We start from the raw sequence: 27485 nt of genomic DNA, 5'->3' as shown, positions 1-27485 counted from the left end.
ACAGTGATGGGGCACCGTGTGGTAATGGGCACAGTGGGGCACCGTGTGGCATTGGCACAGTGATGGGGCACCGTGTGGTAATGGGCACAGTGATGGGGCACCGTGTGGTAATGGGCACAGTGATGGGGCACCGTGTGGTAATGGGCACAGTGATGGGGCACCGTGTGGTAATGGACACAGTGATGGGGCACCGTGTGGTAATGGACACAGTGATGGGGCACCGTGTGGTAATGGGCACAGTGGGGCACCGTGTGGTAATGGGCACAGTGATGGGGCACCGTGTGGCAATGGGCACAGTGATGGGGCACCGTGTGGTAATGGGCACAGTGATGGGCACCGTGTGGTAATGGGCACAGTGATGGGGCACCGTGTGTAATGGGCACAGTGATGGGGCACTGTGTGGTAATGGGCACAGTGATGGGTCCACCGTGTGGTAATGGGCACAGTGATGGGGCACCGTGTGGTAATGGACACAGTGATGGGGCACCGTGTGGTAATGGACACAGTGATGGGGCACCGTGTGTAATGGACACAGTGATGGGGCACCGTGTGTAATGGACACAGTGATGGGGCACCGTGTGGCAATGGGCACAGTGATGGGGCACCGTGTGGTAATGGGCACAGTGATGGGGCACCGTGTGTAATGGACACAGTGATGGGGCACCGTGTGTAATGGGCACAGTGATGGGGCACCGTGTGTAATGGGCACAGTGATGGGCACCGTGTGGTAATGGACACAGTGATGGGGCACCGTGTGGTAATGGGCACAGTGATGGGGCACCGTGTGTAATGGACACAGTGATGGGGCACCGTGTGGTAATGGACACAGTGATGGGGCACCGTGTGTAATGGACACAGTGATGGGGCACCGTGTGGTAATGGGCACAGTGATGGGGCACCGTGTGTAATGGACACAGTGATGGGGCACCGTGTGGTAATGGACACAGTGATGGGGCACCGTGTGGCAATGGGCACAGTGATGGGGCACCGTGTGGTAATGGGCACAGTGATGGGGCACCGTGTGTAATGGACACAGTAATGGGGCACCGTGTGTAATGGGCACAGTGATGGGGCACCGTGTGTAATGGACACAGTGATGGGGCACCGTGTGGCAATGGGCACAGTGATGGGGCACCGTGTGGTAATGGGCACAGTGATGGGGCACCGTGTGGTAATGGGCACAGTGATGGGGCACCGTGTGGTAATGGGCACAGTGATGGGGCACCGTGTGGTAATGGGCACAGTGATGGGGCACCGTGTGGTAATGGGCACAGTGATGGGGCACCGTGTGGTAATGGGCACAGTGATGGGACACCGTGTGTAATGGACACAGTGATGGGGCACCGTGTGTAATGGACACAGTGATGGGCACCGTGTGGTAATGGGCACAGTGATGGGGCACCGTGTGGCAATGGGCACAGTGATGGGGCACCGTGTGTAATGGGCACAGTGATGGGGCACCGTGTGTAATGGACACAGTGATGGGCACCGTGTGGTAATGGGCACAGTGATGGGGCACCATGTGTAATGGGCACAGTGATGGGGCACCGTGTGTAATGGGCACAGTGATGGGGCACCGTGTGGTAATGGGCACAGTGATGGGGCACCGTGTGGTAATGGGCACAGTGATGGGGCACCGTGTGGTAATGGACACAGTGATGGGGCACCGTGTGGTAATGGACACAGTGATGGGGCACCGTGTGGTAATGGACACGGTGATGGGGCACCGTGTGGTAATGGACACGGTGATGGGGCACCGTGTGTAATGGACACAGTGATGGGGCACCGTGTGGTAATGGACACGGTGATGGGGCACCGTGTGGTAATGGACACGGTGATGGGGCACCGTGTGTAATGGACACAGTGATAGGGCACCGTGTGGTAATGGACACAGTGATGGGGCACCGTGTGGTAATGGGCACAGTGATGGGGCACCGTGTGGTAATGGACACAGTGATGGGGCACCGTGTGGTAATGGACACAGTGATGGGGCACCGTGTGGTAATGGACACGGTGATGGGGCACCGTGTGGTAATGGACACGGTGATGGGGCACCGTGTGTAATGGACACAGTGATAGGGCACCGTGTGGTAATGGGCACAGTGATGGGGCACCGTGTGGTAATGGGCACAGTGATGGGGCACCGTGTGGTAATGGACACAGTGATGGGGCACCGTGTGGTAATGGGCACAGTGATGGGGCACCGTGTGTAATGGGCACAGTGATGGGCACCGTGTGTAATGGACACAGTGATGGGGCACCTTGTGGTAATGGGCACAGTGATGGGGCACCTTGTGGTAATGGGCACAGTGATGGGGCACCGTGTGGTAATGGGCACAGTGATGGGGCACCGTGTGGTAATGGACACAGTGATGGGGCACCGTGTGGTAATGGGCACAGTGATGGGGCACCGTGTGTAATGGGCACAGTGATGGGGCACCGTGTGGTAATGGGCACAGTGATGGGGCACCGTGTGGTAATGGGCGCAGTGATGGGGCACCGTGTGTAATGGGCACAGTGATGGGGCACCGTGTGGTAATGGGCACAGTGATGGGGCACCGTGTGGTAATGGGCGCAGTGATGGGGCACCGTGTGGTAATGGGCACAGTGATGGGCACCGTGTGTAATGGACACAGTGATGGGCACCGTGTGTAATGGACACAGTGATGGGGCACCGTGTGGTAATGAGCACAGTGATGGGGCACCGTGTGGTAATGGGCACAGTGATGGGGCACCGTGTGGTAATGGGCGCAGTGATGGGCACCGTGTGTAATGGACACAGTGATGGGGCACCGTGTGTAATGGGCACAGTGATGGGGCACCGTGTGGTAATGGACACAGTGATGGGGCACCGTGTGGTAATGGGCACAGTGATGGGGCACCGTGTGGTAATGAGCACAGTGATGGGGCACCGTGTGGTAATGGGCACAGTGATGGGGCACCGTGTGGTAATGGGCACAGTGATGGGGCACCGTGTGGTACTGGGCTAAGTGATGGGCACCGTGTGTAATGGACACAGTGATGGGCACCGTGTGTAATGGACACAGTGATGGGGCACCGTGAGTAATGGACACAGTGATGGGGCACCGTGTGGTAATGGGCACAGTGATGGGGCACCGTGTGTAATGGACACAGTGATGGGCACCGTGTGTAATGGACACAGTGATGGGGCACCGTGAGTAATGGACACAGTGATGGGGCACCGTGTGGTAATGGACACAGTGATGGGGCACCGTGAGTAATGGACACAGTGATGGGGCACCGTGTGGTAATGGACACAGTGATGGGGCACCGTGTGGTAATGGGCACAGTGATGGGGCACCGTGTGGTAATGAGCACAGTGATGGGGCACCGTGTGGTAATGGGCACAGTGATGGGGCACCGTGTGGTAATGGGCGCAGTGATGGGCACCGTGTGTAATGGACACAGTGATGGGGCACCGTGTGTAATGGGCACAGTGATGGGGCACCGTGTGGTAATGGACACAGTGATGGGGCACCGTGTGGTAATGGGCACAGTGATGGGGCACCGTGTGGTAATGAGCACAGTGATGGGGCACCGTGTGGTAATGGGCACAGTGATGGGGCACCGTGTGGTACTGGGCACAGTGATGGGGCACCGTGTGGTAATGGGCACAGTGATGGGGCACCGTGTGGTACTGGGCACAGTGATGGGCACCGTGTGTAATGGACACAGTGATGGGCACCGTGTGTAATGGACACAGTGATGGGGCACCGTGAGTAATGGACACAGTGATGGGGCACCGTGTGGCAATGGACCCAGTGATGGGGCACCGTGTGTATTGGACACAGTGATGGGGCACCGTGTGGTACTGGGCACAGTGATGGGCACCGTGTGTAATGGACACAGTGACGGGGCACCGTGTGGTAATGGACACAGTGATGGGGCACCGTGTGGTACTGGGCACAGTGATGGGCACCGTGTGTAATGGACACAGTGATGGGGCACCGTGTGGTACTGGGCACAGTGATGGGCACCGTGTGTAATGGACACAGTGACGGGGCACCGTGTGGTAATGGACACGGTAATGGGGCACCGTGTGGTAATGGACACAGTGACGGGGCACCGTGTGTAATGGACACAGTGATGGGGCACCGTGTGGTAATGAGCACAGTGATGGGGCACCGTGTGGTAATGGGCACAGTGATGGGGCACCGTGTGGTAATGGGCACAGTGATGGGGCACCGTGTGGTAATGGACACGGTAATGGGGCACCGTGTGGTAATGGACACAGTGACGGGGCACCGTGTGTAATGGACACAGTGATGGGGCACCGTGTGGTAATGGACACGGTAATGGGGCACCGTGTGGTAATGGACACAGTGATGGGGCACCGTGTGGTAATGGACACGGTAATGGGGCACCGTGTGGTAATGGACACAGTGACGGGGCACCGTGTGTAATGGGCACGGTGATGGGGCACCGTGTGGTAATGGGCACAGTGATGGGGCACCGTGTGGTAATGGGCACAGTGATGGGGCACCGTGTGGTAATGGGCACAGTGATGGGGCACCGTGTGGTAATGGGCACAGTGATGGGGCACCGTGTGGCAATGGGCACAGTGATGGGGCACCGTGTGGTAATGGGCACAGTGATGGGGCACCGTGTGGTAATGGACACGGTAATGGGGCACCGTGTGGTAATGGACACAGTGACGGGGCACCTTGTGTAATGGACACAGTGATGGGGCACCGTGTGGTAATGAGCACAGTGATGGGGCACCGTGTGTAATGGGCACAGTGATGGGGCACCGTGTGGTAATGGACACAGTGACGGGGCACCGTGTGTAATGGACACAGTGATGGGGCACCGTGTGGTAATGAGCACAGTGATGGGGCACCGTGTGGTAATGGACACAGTGATGGGGCACCGTGTGGTATTGGACACAGTGATGGGGCACCGTGTGGTAATGAGCACAGTGATGGGGCACCGTGTGTAATGGGCACAGTGATGGGGCACCGTGTGGTAATGGACACAGTGATGGGGCACCGTGTGTAATGGGCACAGTGATGGGGCACTGTGTGGTAATGGACACAGTGACGGGGCACCGTGTGTAATGGACACAGTGATGGGGCACCGTGTGGTAATGGGCACAGTGATGGGGCACCGTGTGGTAATGAGCACAGTGATGGGGCACCGTGTGGTAATGAGCACAGTGATGGGGCACCGTGTGTAATGGGCACAGTGATGGGGCACCGTGTGGTAATGGGCACAGTGATGGGGCACCGTGTGGTAATGAGCACAGTGATGGGGCACCGTGTGGTAATGGGCACAGTGATGGGCACCGTGTGGTAATGGGCACAGTGATGGGGCACCGTGTGGTAATGGACACAGTGATGGGGCACCGTGTGGTAATGAGCACAGTGATGGGGCACCGTGTGGTAATGGGCACAGTGATGGGGCACCGTGTGTAATGGACACAGTGATGGGGCACCGTGTGGTAATGGGCACAGTGATGGGGCACCGTGTGGTACTGGGCACAGTGATGGGCACCGTGTGTAATGGACACAGTGATGGGGCACCGGGTGGTAATGGGCACAGTGATGGGGCACCGTGTGGTAATGGGCACAGTGATGGGGCACCGTGTGGTACTGGGCACAGTGATGGGGCACCGTGTGGTACTGGGCACAGTGATGGGCACCGTGTGTAATGGACACAGTGACGGGGCACCGTGTGGTAATGGACACGGTAATGGGGCACCGTGTGGTACTGGGCACAGTGATGGGCACCGTGTGTAATGGACACAGTGACGGGGCACTGTGTGGTAATGGACACAGTGATGGGGCACCGTGTGGTACTGGGCACAGTGATGGGCACCGTGTGTAATGGACACAGTGACGGGGCACCGTGTGGTAATGGACACGGTAATGGGGCACCGTGTGGTACTGGGCACAGTGATGGGCACCGTGTGTAATGGACACAGTGACGGGGCACCGTGTGGTAATGGACACGGTAATGGGGCACCGTGTGGTAATGGACACAGTGACGGGGCACCGTGTGTAATGGACACAGTGATGGGGCACCGTGTGGTAATGGACACAGTGATGGGGCACCGTGTGGTAATGGACACAGTGATGGGGCACCGTGTGGTAATGGACACGGTGATGGGGCACCGTGTGTAATGGACACAGTGATGGGGCACCGTGTGGTACTGGGCACAGTGATGGGCACCGTGTGTAATGGACACAGTGACGGGGCACCGTGTGGTAATGGACACGGTGATGGGGCACCGTGTGGTAATGGACACAGTGATGGGGCACCGTGTGGTAATGGACACAGTGATGGGGCACCGTGTGGTAATGGACACAGTGACGGGGCACCGTGTGTAATGGACACAGTGGTGGGGCACCGTGTGGTAATGAGCACAGTGATGGGGCAACGTGTGGTAATGGGCACAGTGATGGGGCACCGTGTGGTAATGGGCACGGTGATGGGGCACCGTGTGGTAATGGGCACAGTGATGGGGCACCGTGTGGTAATGGACACGGTAATGGGGCACCGTGTGGTAATGGACACAGTGACGGGGCACCGTGTGTAATGGGCACAGTGATGGGCACCGTGTGTAATGGACACAGTGATGGGGCACCGTGTGGTAATGAGCACAGTGATGGGGCACCGTGTGGTAATGGTCGCAGTGATGGGGCACCGTGTGGTAATGGGCACAGTGATGGGGCACCGTGTGTAATGGACACAGTGATGGGGCACCGTGTGGTAATGGGCACAGTGATGGGGCACCATGTGGTAATGGGCGCAGTGATGGGGCACCGTGTGGTAATGGGCACAGTGATGGGCACCGTGTGGTAATGGGCACAGTGATGGGGCACCGTGTGGTAATGGGCACAGTGATGGTCACCCTGTGGTAATGGGCACAGTGATGGGGCACCGTGTGTAATGGGCACAGTGATGGGGCACCGTGTGGTAATGGACACAGTGATGGGGCACCGTGTGTAATGGGCACAGTGATGGGGCACCGTGTGTAATGGGCACAGTGATGGGGCACCGTGTGTAATGGGCACAGTGATAGGGCACCGTGTGTAATGGGCACAGTGATGGTCACCCTGTGGTAATGGACACAGTGACGGGGCACCGTGTGGTAGTGGACACAGTGATGGGGCACCGTGTGGTAATGGGCACAGTGATGGGGCACCGTGTGTAATGGACACAGTGATGGGGCACCGTGTGGTAATGGGCGCAGTGATGGGGCACCGTGTGGTAATGGGCACAGTGATGGGGCACCGTGTGGTAATGGACACAGTGATGGGGCACCGTGTGTAATGGGCACAGTGATGGGGCACCGTGTGTAATGGACACAGTGATGGGGCACCGTGTGTAATGGGCACAGTGATGGGGCACCGTGTGGTAATGGGCACAGTGATGGTCACCCTGTGGTAATGGGCACAGTGATGGGGCACCGTGTGGTAATGGGCACAGTGATGGGGCACCGTGTGGTAATGGGCACAGTGATGGGGCACCGTGTGGCAATGGGCACAGTGATGGGGCACCGTGTGGTAATGGGCACAGTGACGGGGCACCGTGTGGTGGTGGACACAGTGATGGGGCACCATGTGGTAATGGGCACAGTGATGGGGCACCGTGTGGTAATGGGCACAGTGACGGGGCACCGTGTGGTAATGGTCACAGTGATGGGGCACCGTGTGGTAATGGGCACAGTGATGGGGCACCGTGTGGTAATGGGCACGGTGATGGGGCACCGTGTGGTAATGGGCACAGTGATGGGGCACCGTGTGGCAATGGACACAGTGATGGGGCATTGTGTGGTAATGGACACAGTGATGGGGCACCGTGTGGTAATGGGCACAGTGATGGGGCACCGTGTGGTAATGGGCACAGTGATGGGGCACCATGTGGTAATGGGCACAGTGATGGGGCACCATGTGGTAATGGGCACAGTGATGGGGCACCGTGTGGTAATGGGCACAGTGATGGGGCACCGTGTGGGTAACGTGGACTTGCTTTCTGTGCCATCGCAGGATTGAGGAGACGTGGAGACTTTGGCAGAAGTTCCTGGATGACTATTCTCGTTTCGAGGATTGGCTGAAGGGAGCTGAGTGGACGGCATCTCAGCCCAACACATCGCAGGTCTTGTACTCGCTCGCCAAAGAGGAGCTGAAACGATTTGAGGTGATTGGAGGCTGAGGTCGGAATGTGGGGGTCTGAGCGAGTGTGAGGGACGGCTGGTCACCTGGAGAGAATAGGCAGCGTTATTATATTTGTTCTTTTTATTTTGAAAGGACGAGATTTTGTCATTTTCTAATGATTATCCCATCTCTCTCACTCCTGGCTCACATGCTGGTGTGCACAATGGCCGAGTGTGGTTGTGAGTCTGGCGGAGCAGAGGGCCCCGGGGTCAATCTGGGTAGAGGGCTCGGGTTGAACATGAGACCCCTGGCTGAGGAAGATGGGGTAAAAATCATTTGCAGTCTGCACTGCTGGTCGCCACCCTCCCAGACAATGAGTGTGTGTCACTCATGAGGGCACGCTTGGGTTGAGCGAAGGTTGTCCCTGAACGATTAATTGCTGCCCGGAACACATCCAGCCAGTTCACAGGTGAAGAATTGCGGATGTAGGTGTGGAAGCAAGACCCTGGTAGCAATTGTATCCTCTGGGAGCAATAGGTATAGCTACAGTAAGCTATTTATAACCCTTCATGAATTCCCCCTTAACTGTTCCAATTCAATAACAAAATCCAAGTAAAACCCCTTTTCAAAGGCGTGGCCCAGCACACGGCACTCTCACTGGTATAAGACTGTTGTTATTGATACTCTGTTCCCCTTCTCTTTTTTTTTTAATAAATATTTTATTGAAAATTTTTGGTCAACCAACACAGTACATTGTGCATCCTTTACACAATATTATAACAACACAAATAACAATGACCTATTTTATAAACAAAAAATGAATAAATAATAAATAACAAAAATGAAAACTAACCCTAATTGGCAACTGCCTTATCACAAGTAACACTCTCCAAAAATATGATTTAACAGTCCAATATATAATTATCTGTAGCAACGACCTATACATATTATACCGTATATATTAACAACCCTGAGAGTCCTTCTGGTTCCTTCCTCCCCCCCCCCCCCCCCCCCCCCCCCCCCCGATCCTGGGCTGCTGCTGCTGCCTTCTTTTTTCCATTCCATCTATCTTTCTGCGAGGTATTCGACGAACGGTTGCCACCGCCTGGTGAACCCTTGAGCCGACCCCCTTAGGATGAACTTAATCCGCTCTAGCTTTATAAACCCCGCCATGTCATTTATCCAGGTCTCCACCCCCGGGGGCTTGGCTTCTTTCCACATTAGCAATATCCTGCGCCGGGCTACTAGGGACGCAAAGGCCAAAACATCGGCCTCTCTCGCCTCCTGCACTCCCGGCTCTTGTGCAACCCCAAATATAGCCAACCCCCAGCTTGGTTCGACCCGGACCCCCACTACTTTTGAAAGTACCTTTGTCACCCCCATCCAAAACCCCTGTAGTGCCGGGCATGACCAAAACATATGGGTATGATTCGCTGGGCTTCTCGAGCACCTCGCACACCTATCCTCCACCCCAAAAAATTTACTGAGCCGTGCTCCAGTCATATGCGCCCTGTGTAATACCTTAAACTGAATCAGGCTTAGCCTGGCACACGAGGACGACGAGTTTACCCTGCTTAGGGCATCTGCCCACAGCCCCTCCTCGATCTCCTCCCCCAGCTCTTCTTCCCATTTCCCTTTTAGTTCATCTACCATAGTCTCCCCCTCGTCCCTCATTTCCCTATATATATCTGACACCTTACCATCCCCCACCCATGTCTTTGAGATCACTCTGTCCTGCACCTCTTGTGTCGGGAGCTGCGGGAATTCCCTCACCTGTTGCCTCGCAAAAGCCCTCAGTTGCATATACCTGAATGCATTCCCTTGGGGCAACCCATATTTCTCGGTCAGCGCTCCCAGACTCGCGAACTTCCCATCCACAAACAGATCCTTCAGTTGCATTATTCCTGCTCTTTGCCACATTCCATATCCCCCATCCATTCCCCCCGGGGCAAACCTATGGTTGTTTCTTATCGGGGATCCCCCCAAGGCTCCAGTCTTTCCCCTATGCCGTCTCCACTGTCCCCAAATCTTCAGTGTAGCCACCACCACCGGGCTTGTGGTGTAGTTCCTCGGTGAGAACGGCAATGGGGCTGTCACCATAGCCTGTAGGCTAGTCCCCCTACAGGACGCCCTCTCTAATCTCTTCCACGCCGCTCCCTTCTCCTCTCCCATCCACTTACTCACCATTGAAATATTAGCGGCCCAATAATACTCACTTAGGCTCGGTAGTGCCAGCCCCCCCCTATCCCTGCTACGCTGTAAGAATCCCTTCCTCACTCTCAGGGTCTTCCCGGCCCACACAAAACCCATGATGCTCTTTTCAATCCTTTTAAAAAAAGCCTTCGTGATCACCACCGGGAGGCACTGAAACACAAAGAGGAATCTCGGGAGGACCACCATCTTAACCGCCTGCACCCTCCCTGCCAATGACAGGGATACCATATCCCATCTCTTGAAATCCTCCTCCATTTGTTCCACCAACCGCGTTAAATTTAACCTATGCAATGTGCCCCAATTCTTGGCTACCTGGATCCCCAGGTAACGAAAGTCCCTTGTTACCTTTCTCAACGGTAGGTCCTCTATTTCTCTACTCTGCTCCCCTGGATGCACCACAAACAACTCACTTTTCCCCATGTTCAATTTATACCCTGAAAAATCCCCAAACTCCCCAAGTATCCGCATTATTTCTGGCATCCCCTCCGCCGGGTCCGCCACGTATAGTAGCAAATCGTCTGCATACAAAGATACCCGGTGTTCTTCTCCTCCTCTAAGTACTCCCCTCCACTTCTTGGAACCCCTCAACGCTATCGCCAGGGGCTCAATCGCCAGTGCAAACAATAATGGGGACAGAGGGCATCCCTGCCTTGTCCCTCTATGGAGCCGAAAATATGCAGATCCCCGTCCATTCATGACCACGCTCGCCATCGGGGCCCTATACAACAGCTGCGCCCATCTAACATACCCCTCTCCAAAACCAAATCTCCTCAACACCTCCCACAAATAATCCCACTCCACTCTATCAAATGCTTTCTCGGCATCCATCGCCACTACTATCTCCGTTTCCCCCTCTGGTGGGGCCATCATCATTACCCCTAACAGCCTCCGTATATTCGTGTTCAGCTGTCTCCCCTTCACAAACCCAGTTTGGTCCTCGTGGACCACCCCCGGGACACATTCCTCTATTCTCATTGCCATTACCTTGGCCAGGATCTTGGCATCTACATTTAGGAGGGAAATAGGTCTATAGGACCCGCATTGTAGCGGGTCCTTTTCCTTCTTTAAGAGAAGCGATATCGTTGCTTCAGACATAGTCGGGGGCAGTTGTCCCCTTTCCTTTGCCTCATTAAAGGTCCTCGTCAATACCGGGGCGAGCAAGTCCACATATTTTCTATAGAATTCGACTGGGAATCCATCCGGTCCCGGGGCCTTTCCCGCCTGCATGCTCCTAATTCCTTTCACCACTTCTTCTACCTCGATCTGTGCTCCCAGTCCCACCCTTTCCTGCTCTTCCACCTTGGGAAATTCCAGCCGATCCAAGAAGCCCATCATTCTCTCCCTCCCATCCGGGGGTTGAGCTTCATATAATTTTTTATAAAATGTCTTGAACACTCCATTCACTCTCTCCGCTCCCCGCTCCATCTCTCCTTCCTCATCCCTCACTTCCCCTATTTCCCTCGCTGCTCCCTTTTTCCTCAATTGGTGTGCCAGCAACCTGCTCGCCTTCTCCCCATATTCGTACTGTACACCCTGTGCCTTCCTCCATTGTGCCTCTGCAGTGCCCGTAGTCAGCAAGTCAAATTCTACATGTAGCCTTTGCCTTTCCCTGTACAGTCCCTCCTCCGGTGCTTCCGCATATTGTCTGTCCACCCTCAAAAGTTCTTGCAGCAACCGCTCCCGTTCCTTACTCTCCTGCTTCCCTTTATGTGCCCTTATTGATATCAGCTCCCCTCTAACCACCGCCTTCAGCGCCTCCCAGACCACTCCCACCTGGACCTCCCCATTATCATTGAGTTCCAAGTACTTTTCAATGCACCCCCTCACCCTTAGACACACCCCCTCATCTGCCATTAGTCCCATGTCCATTCTCCAGGGTGGGCGCCCTCCTGTTTCCTCCCCTATCTCCAAGTCCACCCAGTGTGGAGCGTGATCCGAAATGGCTATAGCCGTATACTCCGTTCCCCTCACCTTCGGGATCAACGCCCTTCCCAGCACAAAAAAGTCTATTCGCGAGTAGACTTTATGGACATAGGAGAAAAACGAGAACTCCTTACTCCTAGGTCTGCTAAATCTCCACGGGTCTACACCTCCCATCTGCTCCATAAAATCTTTAAGTACCTTGGCTGCTGCCGGCCTCCTTCCAGTCCTGGACTTCGACCTATCCAGCCCTGGTTCCAACACCGTATTAAAATCTCCCCCCATTATCAGCTTTCCCATCTCTAGGTCCGGAATGCGTCCTAGCATCCGCCTCATAAAATTGGCATCATCCCAGTTCGGGGCATATACGTTTACCAAAACCACCGTCTCCCCTGTAGTTTGCCACTCACCATCACGTATCTGCCCCCGTTATCCGCCACTATAGTCTTTGCCTCGAACATTACCCGCTTCCCCACTAATATAGCCACCCCCCTGTTTTTCGCATCTAGCCCCGAATGGAACACCTGCCCCACCCATCCTTTGCGTAGCCTAACCTGGTCTATCAGTTTCAGGTGCGTTTCCTGTAACATAACCACATCTGCCTTAAGTTTCTTAAGGTGTGCGAGTACCCGTGCCCTCTTTATCGGCCCGTTCAGCCCTCTCACGTTCCACGTGATCAGCCGGGTTGGGGGGCTTCCTACCCCCCCCCCTTGTCGATTAGCCATCCCCTTTTTCCAGCTCCTCACCGGTTCCCACGCAGCTGTATCTCCCCCAGGCGGTGCCCCCCCGCCCTTCCCCTCCCATACCAGCTCCCCCCCTCCCCAGCAGCAGCAACCCAGTAATTCCCTCCTCCAACCCCCCCCGCTAGATCCCCCGCTAGCGTAATTACTCCCCCCATGTTGCTCCCAGAAGTCAGCAAACTCTGGCTGACCTCGGCTTCCCCCCGTGACCTCGGCTCGCACCATGCGACGCCCCCTCCTTCCTGCTTCTCTATTCCCGCCATGATTATCATAGCGCGGGAACCAAGCCCGCGCTTCTCCCTTGGCCCCGCCCCCAATGGCCAATGCCCCATCTCCTCCACCTCCCCTCCTCCCCCATCACCACCTGTGGAAGAGAGAAAAGTTACCACATCGCAGGATTAGTACATAAAACTCCTCTTTCCCCCCTTTTTAACCCCCCTCTTCGCCCCCCACATTCGCCCCACCACTTTGTTCAAACGTTCTTTTTAATAACCCGCTCATTCCAGTTTTCTTCCACAATAAAAGTCCACGCTTCATCCGCCGTCTCAAAGTAGTGGTGCCTCCCTCGATATGTGACCCACAGTCTTGCCGGTTGCAACATTCCAAATTTTATCTTCTTTTTATGAAGCACCGCCTTGGCCCGATTAAAGCTCGCCCTCCTTCTCGCCACCTCCGCACTCCAGTCTTGATAAACGCGGATCACCGCGTTCTCCCATTAACTGCTCCGAGTTTTCTTTGCCCATCTAAGGACCATTTCTCTATCCTTAAAACGGAGGAATCTCACCACTATGGCTCTGGGAATTTCTCCTGCTCTCGGTCCTCGCGCCATCACTCGGTATGCTCCCTCCACCTCCAACGGTCCTGCCGGGGCCTCCGCTCCCATTAACGAGTGCAGCATCGTGCTCACATATGCCCCGACGTCCGCTCCCTCCGCACCTTCAGGAAGACCAAGAATCCTCAGGTTGTTCCTCCTTGCGTTGTTCTCCAGTGCCTCCAACCTTTCCACACATTGTTTCTGATGTGCCTCATGCGTCTCCGTCTCCACCACCAGGCCCTGTATGTCGTCCTCATTCTCGGCTGCCTTTGCCTTCACGACCCGAAGCTCCCGCTCCTGGGTCTTTAGTTCCTCCTTTAGCCCTTCGATCGCCTGTAGTATCGGGGCCAACAGCTCTTTCTTCATTTCCTTTTTGAGCTCTTCCACACAGCATTTCAAGAACTCTTGTTGTTCAGGGCCCCATGTTAAACTGCCACCTTCCGACGCCATCTTGGTTTTTGCTTGCCTTCCTTGCCGCTGTTCTAAAGGATCCACTGCAATCCGGCCACTTTCTCCTCCTTTTTTCATCCGTATCCAGGGGGGATTCCCTTCTGGTTTACCGCACAGTGTTTTTAGCCGTCAAAATTGCCGTTGGGGCTCCTATCAAGAGCCCAAAAGTCCGTTTCACCGGGAGCTGCCGAAACGTGCGACTCAGCTGGTCATCGCCGCACCCGGAAGTCCTGTTCCCCTTCTCAAACAGCAGGTTTGAATTCCTCCCAGAAACCAATTATCTCTTTTAAGTTACCAAGCAGTCTGGGAACAGCTTCTAAAATGAAGGTAGAGAAACACTTCTTTCATCCTGTGCAGTTCAAACCAGTCCCAAAACTCATAGTGAAAGCTCAAGCTCACAGAGCCACAGCCCAGCTCCACCCACACAATGACATCACTGAAGCCATGTGATAAGACAAAACCTTTTCTTAAAGGGCCACTCCCATGATTCAGAGGGATGACAGGGACACGTTGAGCATCAATCTGTGATGCGTGACTCTATGATTTTAATTTTCCCTTTTGACTTGCGGGGGTTGGGGGGGGGCGAGCGTGAATACCCAGCTACCTATTTACCCCCTCACCCTGGCATGGTGACGATTTCGCCCTGCACTGGTTCCCGATCTGTATTGGTGATGGGAGACAGAGGGTGACAGACTCCTCCTGACCAGCTCCTCTCTGCATTGGAGAGGGTATAGATCGGATTTACTCCCAAGGTACCAGGGAGGATGATTACGTTGGGACGCTGAAGGAACTGAGATTATTCCTCTTACAGCGGAGAAGTTTCGGAGAAGGAGGTGGTTTACCCGGCTGATTCCTGGGATGGCGGGACTGTCATGTGAGGAGAGACTAAATCGGTTAGGATTATATTGATTGGAGTTTAGAAGAGTGAGAGGGGATCTCATAGAAACTTAGAAAATTCCAACAGGCTTAGACAGGGTAGATTCAGAAAGAATGTTCCCAATGGTGGGGGAGTCCAGAACTAGGGGTCATAGTTTGAGGATAAGGGGTTAACCTTTCAGGACTCGGGTGAGGAGAAATGTCTTCACCCAGAGAGCGGTGAATCTGTGGAATTCGCTCCCACAGAAAGTAGTTGAGGCCAAAACATTCTGTAATTTCAAGGAATTAGATTTGGCTCTTGGGGCTAAAGGGATCCAGGGGTATGGGGGGAAGGCGGGATCAGGTTATTGAACTCGATGATCAGCCATGATCATAATGAATGGCGGAGCAGGCTCGAAGGGCCGAATGGCCTCCTCCTGCTTATATGTTTAAGATTTGAAAGAAGTGTTTTGATAGAATAAATGAACTGAAACCGTTTAAGAGCAGACAAGTCCGCTATCCAGACGACTCTGATTGAAGATATTTGGCAAATGAGCCAAAGGTGAGATAGAACATAGAACATAGAACAATACAGCGCAGTACAGGCCCTTCGGCCCACGATGTTTCACCGAAACAAAAGCCATCTAACCTACACTATGCCATTATCATCCATATGTTTATCCAATAAACTTTTAAATGCCCTCAATGTTGGCGAGTTCACTACTGTAGCAGGTAGGGCATTCCACGGCCTCACTACTCTTTGCGTAAAGAACCTACCTCTGACCTCTGTCCTATATCTATTACCCCTCAGTTTAAAGCTATGTCCCCTCGTGCCAGCCATTTCCATCCGCGGGAGAAGGCTCTCACTGTCCACCCTATCCAACCCCCTGATCATTTTGTATGCCTCTATTAAGTCTCCTCTTAACCTTCTTCTCTCCAACGAAAACAACCTCAAGTCCATCAGCCTTTCCTCATAAGATTTTCCCTCCATACCAGGCAACATCCTGGTAAATCTCCTCTGCACCCGCTCCAAAGCCTCCACGTCCTTCCTATAATGCGGTGACCAGAACTGTACGCAATACTCCAAATGCGGCCGTACCAGAGTTCTGTACAGCTGCAACATGACCTCCCGACTCCGGAACTCAATCCCTCTACCAATAAAGGCCAACACTCCATAGGCCTTCTTCACAACCCTATCAACCTGGGTGGCAACTTTCAGGGATCTATGTACATGGACACCTAGATCCCTCTGCTCATCCACACTTTCAAGAACTTTACCATTAGCCAAATATTCCGCATTCCTGTTATTCCTTCCAAAGTGAATCACCTCACACTTCTCTACATTAAACTCCATTTGCCACCTCTCAGCCCAGCTCTGCAGCTTATCTATATCCCTCTGTAACCTGCTACATCCTTCCACACTATCGACAACACCACCGACTTTAGTATCGTCTGCAAATTTACTCACCCACCCTTCTGCGCCTTCCTCTAGGTCATTGATAAAAATGACAAACAGCAACGGCCCCAGAACAGATCCTTGTAGTACTCCACTTGTGACTGAACTCCATTCTGAACATTTCCCATCAACCACCACCCTCTGTCTTCTTTCAGCTAGCCAATTTCTGATCCACATCTCTAAATCACCCTCAATCCCCAGCCTCCGTATTTTTTGCAATAGCCTACCGTGGGGAACCTTATCAAACGCTTTGCTGAAATCCATATACACCACATCAACTGCTCTACCCTCGTCTACCTGTTCAGTCACCTTCTCAAAGAACTCAATAAGGTTTGTGAGGCATGACCTACCCTTCACAAAGCCATGCTGACTATCCCTGATCATATTATTCCTATCTAGATGATTATAAATCTTGTCTCTTATAATCCCCTCCAAGACTTTACCCACTACAGACGTGAGGCTCACCGGTCTATAGTTGCCGGGGTTGTCTCTGCTCCCCTTTTTGAACAAAGGGACCACATTTGCTGTCCTCCAGTCCTCTGGCACTATTCCTGTAGCCAATGATGACATAAAAATCAAAGCCAAAGGTCCAGCAATCTCTTCCCTGGCCTCCCATAGAATCCTAGGATAAATCCCATCAGGTCCCGGGGACTTATCTATTTTCAGCCTGTCCAGAATTGCCAACACCTCTTCCCTACGTACCTCAATGCCATCTATTCTATTAGCCTGGGGCTCAGCATTCTCCTCCACAACATTATCTTTTTCCTGAGTGAATACTGACGAAAAATGCAGGGCAATGTTCAGACAGCGAGTTGTTGTGACGCGGAAGGTGCTGCCTGAACGGGTGGTGGAGCCGATTCAAGAGGAACATCCAGAAGGGGATTGGGTAGATGTTATAAATGAGCAGATCCCTGGGGTACAGTGGGATTAATTTTTCACCCAGTCGGCACAGACATTCTGCAGCAAATAGCCCCTTCCTGCGATCACCATTCTGTGATTTTGCTGCAGACTTTCCAGAGGCAGATTCACGAGAGTCTGACCCAGCTGGAGCTGATCAACAAGCAGTACAGGCGGTTGGCGCGAGAGAATCGCACGGACTCTTCGAGCCGCCTCAAGCAGATGGTGCACGAGGGGAACCAACGCTGGGACAGCCTACAGAAACGCATCGTCGCCATCTTGCGCCGGCTGAAGGTAACTACAGCACCACCGCTGGACAGCTGACCTATCAGGGGGAAGGGTCAGTCTATGGCACTCACACACGAACAGAACCTTACCATACAGCACAAGTCCTTTCAGCCCCTTTATCCTGCCTGACCCTTCCAATTGCACACCAATTGGGGGTGTTTCCCAGTGTGTTAGTCCCTGGGAGGCGGAGTATTCAGAACATAATGCAAATCCCCGCCATGAAATGTTGAAGCAAGCAGGGCGGGGGTGAATTCTGCTCGTTAATCACACCGATCCAACAGTGAATGTGCTCTTTCTATCCCCTCCTCTCTCCCACAAAGACTCTCTCCATTTCCTGATCCTCCCAATGAGATTTTGAAGGTAGAAATCACATTAAAAATTGAAAATCTTCTCCTCCTGCGGCTAATCTTTGAGTGGAAGCTGGGGAGAAGGATAGAAATCTCCTTGTTCGGGAATATCTGATGTGAGTTTTAGACTTTCCACGGCCCCCAACTCTTTGCTCGCATTGTTCGGTCCGGCCAGAGGGAGGGGTGTAGAATTGGGGCAAGGTCCTGACTACAGGAAGCGGCCCCTGGTCTCCAATGGGAGTCAGCCTGACCTCCACAGCCCATTGTGTGCTGCTCTCGGCCCGTTGGAACCAGACTGGGAGGCCGGAGATCACCAACAGGCTGAGGGAGGGCATTGGGAGGGGAGCCGGCCTCTTTCCCCAGCTGTCATGGCACCCCTAGCGGTGCCCACCCAGTGGGCAGCCCGGTTAATGGTCACTTCCCATCTCCCTGCTTGGTGCCAGCTCCCTCCCCCCAGCCTGCTCCGTGAGGGTACCTTGGCATTGAGGTGCCCTCATTCTGAAGCTGCTGACCCAACAGTGGCCGCAGCTACAGAGGTACTGCCCAAGCTGCCAGCTCTCTGATTGGCTCAGCAGCTCTTGGGGATGGCGGGAGGGGATAATCAGCCGGTGGTGGCATCGTTCCACCCTCCGAGCACCCAGAATGTGGTTGGATCTTGTGAGCGGCCCTGATGCTGGGATTTCGGTCTCGGCCCAGTGTCACAGCGACCGAGATTCCGGAAACCGTTCAAATAACAGCGAAATACTGCGGTTGCTGGAAATCAAAGTTCTGGAAGCACTCGGGAAGGCAAACAGCGTCTGTGGAGAGGGAAGCGGAGTTAGCGTTTCGTGTCCAATATCACTCATTTTCTCAGTTGCAAAGAATGACTTGAAATGTTAAATCTCTCCCTCTCACCCTCTCACTCTCCCTCTCGCTCTCTTTCTCGCTCTCTCTCTCGCGCTCTCTCTCTCGCCTCTCGCTCTCGATCTCGCTCTCGCTCTCTCGCTCTCTCTCTCGCTCTCTTTCGCTCTCTCTCGCTCTCGCCCTCCCTCTTGCCCTCGCCCTCCTTCTCACCCTCCCTCTCGCCCTCCCTCTCGCCCTCCCTCTCGCCCTCCCTCTCGCCCTCCCTCTCGCCCTCCCTCTCGCCCTCCCTCTCGCCCTCCCTCTCGCCCTCCCTCTCGCCCTCCCTCTCGCCCTCCCTCTCGCCCTCCCTCTCGCCCTCCCTCTCGCCCTCCCTCTCGCCCTCCCTCTCGCCCTCCCTCTCGCCCTCCCTCTCGCCCTCCCTCTCGCCCTCCCTCTCGCCCTCCCTCTCGCCCTCCCTCTCGCCCTCCCTCTCGCCCTCCCTCTCGCCCTCCCTCTCGCCCTCCCTCTCGCCCTCCCTCTCGCCCTCCCTCACGCCCTCCCTCACGCCCTCCCTCACGCCCTCCCTCACGCCCTCCCTCACGCCCTCCCTCACGCCCTCCCTCACGCCCTCCCTCACGCCCTCCCTCACGCCCTCCCTCTCGCCCTCCCTCTCGCCCTCCCTCTCGCCCTCCCTCTCGCCCTCCCTCTCGCCCTCCCTCTCGCCCTCCCTCTCGCCCTCCCTCTCGCCCTCCCTCTCGCCCTCCCTCTCGCCCTCCCTCTCGCCCTCCCTCTCGCCCTCCCTCTCGCTCTCTCTCTCTCGCTCTCTCTCTCTCGCTCTCTCTCCCTCTCCCCTCGCTCTCTTCTCTCCCCTCCCTCTCTCTCTCGCCCCTCTTTCCCTCTCTCTCCCCCTCTCTCGCTCTCTCTCCCCCTCTCTCGCTCACTCTCACTCTCTCTATCTCGTGCGCTCTCTCTCTCTCCGCTCTCGCTCTCTCTCTCTCTCTGTTTCTCTCTCTCTCGCGCTCTTTCGCTCTCTTTCGCTCTCTCTCACGCTCTCTCACGCTCTCTCACGCTCTCTCACGCTCTCTCACGCTCTCTCACGCGCTCTCTCACGCGCTCTCTCACGCGCTCTCTCTCGCGCTCTCTCTCGCGCTCTCTCTCGCGCTCTCTCTCGCGCTCTCTCTCGCGCTCTCTCTCGCGCTCTCTCTCGCGCTCTCTCTCGCGCTCTGTCTTGCGCTCTCTCGCGCTCTCTCTCGCGCTCTCTCTCGCGCTCTCTCTCTTGCGCTCTCTCTCTCTCTCGCGCTCTCTCTCTCGCGCTCTCTCTCTCGCGCTCTCTCTCTCGCGCTCTCGCTCTCTCGCGCTCTCGCTCTCTCGCGCTCTCTCTCTCTCTCTCGCGCTCTCTCTCTCTCGCGCTCTCGCTCTCGCGCTCTCGCTCTCTCGCGCTCTCTCGCGCTCACGCTCACGCTCTCACTCGCTCGCTCTCGCGCTCTCTCGCTCTCTCTCTTGCTCTCTCTCGCGCTCTCTCTCTCTCTTTCGTGCTCTCTCTCTCTCTTTCGTGCTCTCTCTCTCTCTCTCGCGCTCTCTCTCTCTCTCTCTCGCGCTCTCTCTCTCTCTTTCGCGCTCTCTCTCTCTCTCACTCTCTCTCTCTCACTCTGTCTCTCTCGCTCTGTCTCTCCGGACGCTGCCGAACCGCTGAGATTTTCCAGCACTTTGTTTTCACTTCTGAAATCATTCCTCTCTTTTTCACTCCATTTGTTATTTCTGCAGCACTTCACCAATCAGAGGGAAGAGTTTGAAAGTTCCAGGGAATGTATCCTCGTGTGGCTGACCGAGATGGATCTCCAGCTCACCAATGTGGAGCATTTCTCCGAGAGTGACATTGATGACAAAGTTCGGCAGCTGAACGTGAGTGTAGTTTGGATCAGCAAATACATTTATTAATCTGAGTCTGGATTGTGAGAATTGCTTCGGGTTTCTTCTTAAAAAAATAAATTTAGAGTACCCAATTTTTTTTCCCAATAAAGGGCAATTTAGCGTGGACAATTCACCTACCCTGCACATCCTTTTGGTTTGTGGGGGTGAGACCTGTGGTGATGTGCATCAATGTAAATGCATGTAGGCTAGCTAGACACTAGAGGGAGCACAAGAGACATCACACACACACACTCAACCAATAGATCAGTTAGATAGGACATGACCAATGGACATTCACGATACACACAAGAGGTGACACGACCACAGGAGGGCATTACACCAACCCATATATAAAGGACACCACACACATGATCTGCCTCTTTCCAGTGGGGACAGTCAGTGAGTACAGACACAGGGTTGATTCAATATTACACCCACCACGTGGATTGCAGCAACTGGTTAGTCAGTCTGGGTAGCTATAGTAGGATTAGCAGTAGTGTCGAACCCGAGTAATAGAAGTGTAAATAGTTTAATAAACATGTTGAAGTTATCTCCACGTCTGAACCTTCCTTTGTCAAGTGCACCACAAGGGAGCTGCTTATGTTACACCTACAACATAACAAATCACCAACCACGCAGACACGGGGAGAATGTGCAAATTCCACACGGACAGTGACTGGGACCGGGATCGAACCTGGAACCTCGACGCCGAGAGGCAGCAGTGCTAACCCACTGCGCCACCGTGTCGCCTTCACTTTGGGTTTCTCGGAGTACGCGTTGGACTGCAAAATAGACACTATACGGATTTGAAAATTGAAGTAATGCGAAGTTTTACTAAAGCCCTATTTTGAACCATGGTTTGACCAGACTTGAGTTCTGGTTGCCAAATTTAAAAAGGATATAGAGGTTCTGGAGAAGGTGCAGGGAAGATTAACAATATACCAGAACATAGCAGAAAAATACAGGTATTCATATCAGCAGAATGTGGGACTCGCTCCCACGGAGAGTGGGGAGAATGTGGTACTCGCTCCCACAGGGAGTGGGGAGAATGTGGGACTCGCTCCCATGGGGAGTGGGGGAGAATGTGGGACTCGCTCCCACAGGGAGTGGGGAGAATGTGGGACTCGCTCCCACGGGGAGTGGGGGGAATGTGGGACTCGCTCCCACGGAGAGTGGGGAGAATGTGGGACTCGCTCCCACAGGGAGTGGGGAGAATGTGGGACTCGCTCCCATTGGGAGTGGGGGAGAATGTGGGACTCGCTCCCACAGGGAGTGGGGAGAATGTGGGACTCGCTCCCACGGGGAGTGGGGAGAATGTGGGACTCGCTCCCACAGGGAGTGGGGAGAATGTGGGACTCGCTCCCACAGGGAGTGGGGTGAATGTGGGACTTGCTCCCATGGAGAGTGGGGAGAATGTGGGACTCGCTCCCACAGGGAGTGGGGAGAATGTGGGACTTGCTCCCATGGAGAGTGGGGAGAATGTGGGACTCGCTCCCACAGGGAGTGGGGAGAATGTGGGACTCGCTCCCACAGGGAGTGGGGTGAATGTGGGACTTGCTCCCATGGAGAGTGGGGAGAATGTGGGACTCGCTCCCACAGGGAGTGGGGAGAATGTGGGACTCACTCGCACAGGGAGTGGGGAGAATGTGGGACTCGCTCCCACAGGGAGTGGGGAGAATGTGGGACTCGCTCCCACAGGGAGTGGGGAGAATGTGGGACTCGCTCCCACGGGGACTGGGGAGAATGTGGGACTCGCTCCCACGGGGAGTGGGGAGAATGTGGATCGCGCTCCCACAGGGAGTGAGGAGAATGTGGGACTGTGTGTGTGAAAAGATTCCAGATTTAACAGCTGTGTCTGTGTGTGTGTGTCGCTGTGTCTGTGTGTGTGTGTCTCTGTGTCTGGCTGTGTCTCTGTCTGTGTGTGTCTCTGTCTGTGTGTGTCTCTGTCTGTGTGTGTCTCTGTCTGTGTGTGTCTCTGTCTGTGTGTGTCTCTGTCTGTGTGTGTCTCTGTCTGTGTGTCTCTGTCTGTGTGTCTCTGCCTGTGTGTCTCTGCCTGTGTGTCTCTGCCTGTGTCTCTGTCTGTGTGTCTCTGTCTGTGTGTCTCTGTCTGTGTGTCTCTGTCTGTGTGTCTCTGCGTGGGTGTGTCTGCGTGGGTGGGTGTGTCTCTGTCTGTGTGTCTCTGTCTCTGTGTCTCCGCGTGGGTGTGTCTCTGTGGGTGTGTCTCTGTGGGTGTGTCTGTGTGGGTGGGTGTGTCTGTGTGGGTGGGTGTGTCTGTGTGGGTGGGTGTGTCTGCGTGGGTGGGTGTGTCTGCGTGGGTGGGTGTGTCTGCGTGGGTGGGTGTGTCTGCGTGGGTGGGTGTGTCTCTGTGGGCGTGTCTCTGTGGGCGTGTCTCTGTGGGCGTGTCTCTGTGGGTGTGTCTCTGTGGGTGTGTCTCTGTGGGTGTGTCTCTGTGGGTGTGTCTCTGTGGGTGTGTCTCTGTGGGTGTGTCTCTGGCTGTGTCTCTGGCTGTCTGTCTGTGTGTCTCTGTGTATCTGCGTGGGTGTGTCTGCGTGGGTGGGTGTGTCTCTGTGTGTCTCTGTGTGTCTCTGTGTGTCTCTGTGTGTCTCTGTGTGTCTCTGTGTGTCTCTGTGTGTCTCTGTCTGTCTCTGTCTGTCTCTGTGTGTCCCTGTCTGTGTGGTGTGTCTGTGTGTGTGTGTGTCTGTGTGTGTGTGTGTCTGTGTGTGTGTGTGTCTGTGTGTGTGTGTGTCTGTGTGTGTGTGTGTCTGTGTGTGTGTGTGTGTGTGTCCCTGTGTGTGTGTGTGTGTGTGCCGTGCGCGGGTGTGCCGTGCGCGGGTGTGCACCAGTTCGGGAGCACCATCTCTTCCTGTCTCTGCAGCAGAGACCTCTTCACCCTCTTCACCCTCTTCACCCTCAGTCCCCCTCAGTCCCCTCCCTGCCCAGACAAACTCTGGGATCCGTTTCCCCACCCTCCGGAAGAAAGCCTTGGGGAGAAAGATCGGGCGGTTCCTCTGGCAGCACATTCCTCTTTACCACCTAGACCCTCCCGGCCAACGTCAAGAGCAAAGTATCGCACCTCTTAAAATCCCCCTTAACCTGTGAACTTCCACCTGTGCATCGATTCCCACTCTCTCATCACCTCAATCCCCAAATACCTAAACCTCTCTCTTGCCCCAATAAACAGCAATGTCCCGAAATGAGCCCCCTGCCCGATTCACCGGGAACTCCTCATTCTTACCTATGTTCAGCTTATACCCAGAGAAGGCCCTGAACCTCCAACAGGACCACGATGCTGCCCATCCTCTCCAGCGGGTCCGACACAAACAACAGCGGGTCGTCCGCGGGTGACACCTGGTGCTCCCTGCCCCCCCCCCTCGCAATCCCTCGCCACTCAACCAACCCGCGAAGGCCCATCGCCAAGGGCTCAATCGCCAGTGCAAATAACAACAGCAACAGCGGGCACCCCTCCCGCGTTCCCTTCCACAGCCCAAAATACCCTGAACTCATCTCGTTTGTACACACACTCGTCACAGGCGACGCGTAAAAAAGGTGCACCCACACCACAAACTACGGCCTAAACCTACCCAGAGTTTCAAACCGGTACCTCCACTCCACCCGGATACAATAATCTCCGCTGCCCGCCCCCTGCCGGAGCCACAACGACATCCAACAGCCTCCTAATGTTGCTGGGGGGCTGCCTACCCTCCACAAAACCAGTTTGATCCTCAGGGACTAGTTCTGGCACACACCCCTCCAACCTACAGTCAACACCTCCGCCAATACTTTCACATCCGTGTTCAACAAAGGGATAGGCCTGTAGGACCCACTTCAGTGGGTTGATCCCGTTCTCCGGGATCAGTGAAATCGACGTCTGAGTCAACATCGCTGGTAACTCTCCACCGCCTCACTAAACATCCCCGCCAGATGGGGGGGGCAACTCTGTTGCAAATTGCTTATAAAACTCCGGCGGAGATCCATCCCGCCTCGGGGCCTTCCCTGCCTGCATTCCCTGATGCTATCTATCACCTCCCTCAGCCCCAGCGGCTCCTCCAATGCCTGCCTCTTGGAACTTCAGCCCATCCAGAAACCGCCCCATATCCCCCACCTCTCCCCCCAGCTCGGCCTTATACAACTTCTGATAGTACCCCCTGAACACCTCAGTTATCCCTCCCCCGCTCCGACACCACCTCCCCTTTCTCCGCCCTTACCTGCGAAATCCCTCCCTCCCTCCTCCCTCATTCCCTCCCTTGTTCCCTCGCTCCCTCCCTCGCTCCCTCCCACCCTCCCTTGCTCGCTCGCTCCCTCCTTCGCTCGCTCCCTCCCTCCCTTCCTCCCTCCCTCCCTCCCTTCCTCCCTCCCTCGCTCCCTCGCTCGCTCCCTCGCTGCCTCCCTCGTTCCCTCCCTCTCTCCCTCGCTCACTGGGGCTGGTTTAGCACACTGGGCTAAATCGCTGGCTTTGAAAGCAGACCAAGGCAGGCCAGCAGCACGGTTCAATTCCCGTAACAGCCTCCCCGAACAGGCGCCGGAATGTGGCGACTAGGGGCTTTTCACAGTAACTTCATTTGAAGCCTATTTGTGACAATAAGCGATTTTCATTGATTTAATTCCCTCCCTCCCTCGCTCCCGCCCTCCCTCCCTCGCTCCCAGGCTCCTGAACCTTCACGGATCCACCATTTCTATCGGATTCTATCCATTAACCCTTCCAGTCACCTTCCCATCGACATGAGGCTCGACCTGACCATCACAGTTACAATCCCTTGCCATGATCAGCTGGTGCGAACCCAAGTCCGGAATCGCCCCCAGTACCTCCTTTACAACCCCCCCCCCCCCCCCCCCCCCCCCCCCCATCATCCCAGTCATTCACATATACACTGACTAACATCATCGGTGTTCCCTCTAACACCCCACTCACTATCGCAAACCCCCCCCCCCTCCTCCGCTGGGTCTCACACCTCCCTGGCCCCCACAAACCCCGTTTTCTTGCTGAACAAAACAGCGAACCCATTCGACTTCGAGTCAAACCCCAAGTGAAATACACCCCCCCCCCCCCCCCCCTCCCCCTGAGCAACAGGCCCCCAACCTGAATAACGACAAAACCATCAACACAAGCCAAAGGCCCCATCTCCCCTTCATGGTGTTTTCGGCCCTCGCTCAAATCCCTTGACCATCTCGGCTCTCGGGAGAACAATCCCACTTCCTTCCAGTGTCTCCACGTTGACTCAAGTCCCGCCTCCCTGGTCTCATCCTGGACAATCTCCTGCACACCCTCTCCCATCACCAACTTGTGTTTTTCCTTTGTAAATCATCACAGGCCTTCCAGCAGGAAATCACCCTCAACACCAACAAGATTGACCAGCTCATTGTCCTTGGCGAGATGCTGATTCAGAAGATTGAGCCAGTGGATGCTGTCACCATTGAAGAGGAGCTTGAGGAACTCCACGCGTACTGCCAGGAAGTGTTCGGACGTGTTGCACGTTTCCACCAGAGGCTCATCTCTAAACAGCCGGTGAGGAACTTTCAAACCTGCCCCAAAAGCAGGGCATGATTCTTCTAACCAGGTCCGTGGGAGGGGTGCGTGGGATGCCAACCTGGGTCTTCGTGTTAAACAACAGAAGTGGAAGGCGGGGTCATTGTTACTCGTTCTTGCGACTGTCTCCGGATATTGAAGTATTTCTGCAGAGGTTTCACCCTGGAGGGTGAAGTGTTGGCTAGAGTCAGCGATAGGGGAGAGGCATGGGTTGGGCATCCTGATGCCCCCTCCTGTCGCTTCCTGTGAATAATGACTTGTGCTTTGCTCAATGGGTTAAACCTCACGTTGTTGATGCTGTTACAGATGATTGACGAGGATAAGGATGTGTCAGACAGGGAGGCAGACACACAAGATGGGAGTGAGCTACAGGATATGAGCTGGCAGGAGAAGGCAGGTGGCTCCGAGCTGCCCGCTGACGAGTCTCTGTGCCACCTCTCCCTGCCCGGGGACACCCAGCAACACGAGAGATCCGGTGGGGTGACCCCAGTCAGTGTGGACTCCATCCCCTTGGAGTGGGACCACACGGTGGATGTGGGAGGATCCTCTTCGCATGAAGATGAAGACGATGGATTGTACTTCAGCAGCCTATCAGGTACCGATTGCTTCATGGGTAATCTCCCCTTCCTGACCCCTTGTGCACTGACTAGAATTGTTCAGTATCTGCGGCAATCACCTCTCCGCAAAGCTTTTATGTTGGAACAAAAGATCCTTTCACAAGCTCAGGAAATCCTAAAGCACTACATTTGTAATTATGGGACGGACGACAGCTATTTTGTGCAGAGCAAGATCCCACAAACCAATCGGGTAAATGAAGAGGTGGTTTAGGTTTTTTTGTGGTGATGTTAGTGGGAGGAAACTTGGCTCCAGGTTTGACCCTTTGTGGTGTTCTGGAACCCTCCTTGTTTGACGCGCGTTCTGCCCAGCACAGTGGTCATGGCAACGCAGATTGGCTCTGCAGAGAAGTTCATTGTTTGCGATGTGTTCCTGCCACGATTCAGAATGGATTTAAGGTCGCGTTGATCGTAAGAGAGCGGAGCAGGCTGAGGACATTCAGCCCCTTGAGCCTAGCCAACATTCAATGAGATCATGGCTCATTTCATTGTGGCCTCAACTCCACTTTGCTT

The 27485-nt window shown here is 54.9% G+C and overlaps 1 protein-coding gene across 1 annotated transcript in view; it reads left to right on the top strand.

Annotated features, from left to right (window-relative positions):
* LOC140407704 (nesprin-2-like) overlaps positions 1 to 27485 on the top strand; it is a 273730-nt gene that overhangs the window by 82816 nt on the left and 163429 nt on the right. The window contains exons 21-25 of the mRNA XM_072495012.1: positions 8013 to 8163; positions 17578 to 17760; positions 20688 to 20825; positions 26143 to 26337; positions 26665 to 26953. Coding sequence (XP_072351113.1) covers positions 8013 to 8163; positions 17578 to 17760; positions 20688 to 20825; positions 26143 to 26337; positions 26665 to 26953 — 956 coding nt within the window. The remainder of the gene's footprint in view (positions 1 to 8012; positions 8164 to 17577; positions 17761 to 20687; positions 20826 to 26142; positions 26338 to 26664; positions 26954 to 27485) is intronic.

Source organism: Scyliorhinus torazame, chromosome 2 (genome assembly GCF_047496885.1).
Source record: "Scyliorhinus torazame isolate Kashiwa2021f chromosome 2, sScyTor2.1, whole genome shotgun sequence".
Classification (NCBI taxonomy): domain Eukaryota; kingdom Metazoa; phylum Chordata; class Chondrichthyes; order Carcharhiniformes; family Scyliorhinidae; genus Scyliorhinus; species Scyliorhinus torazame.
This window is presented reverse-complemented; position numbering and strand designations above follow the sequence as displayed.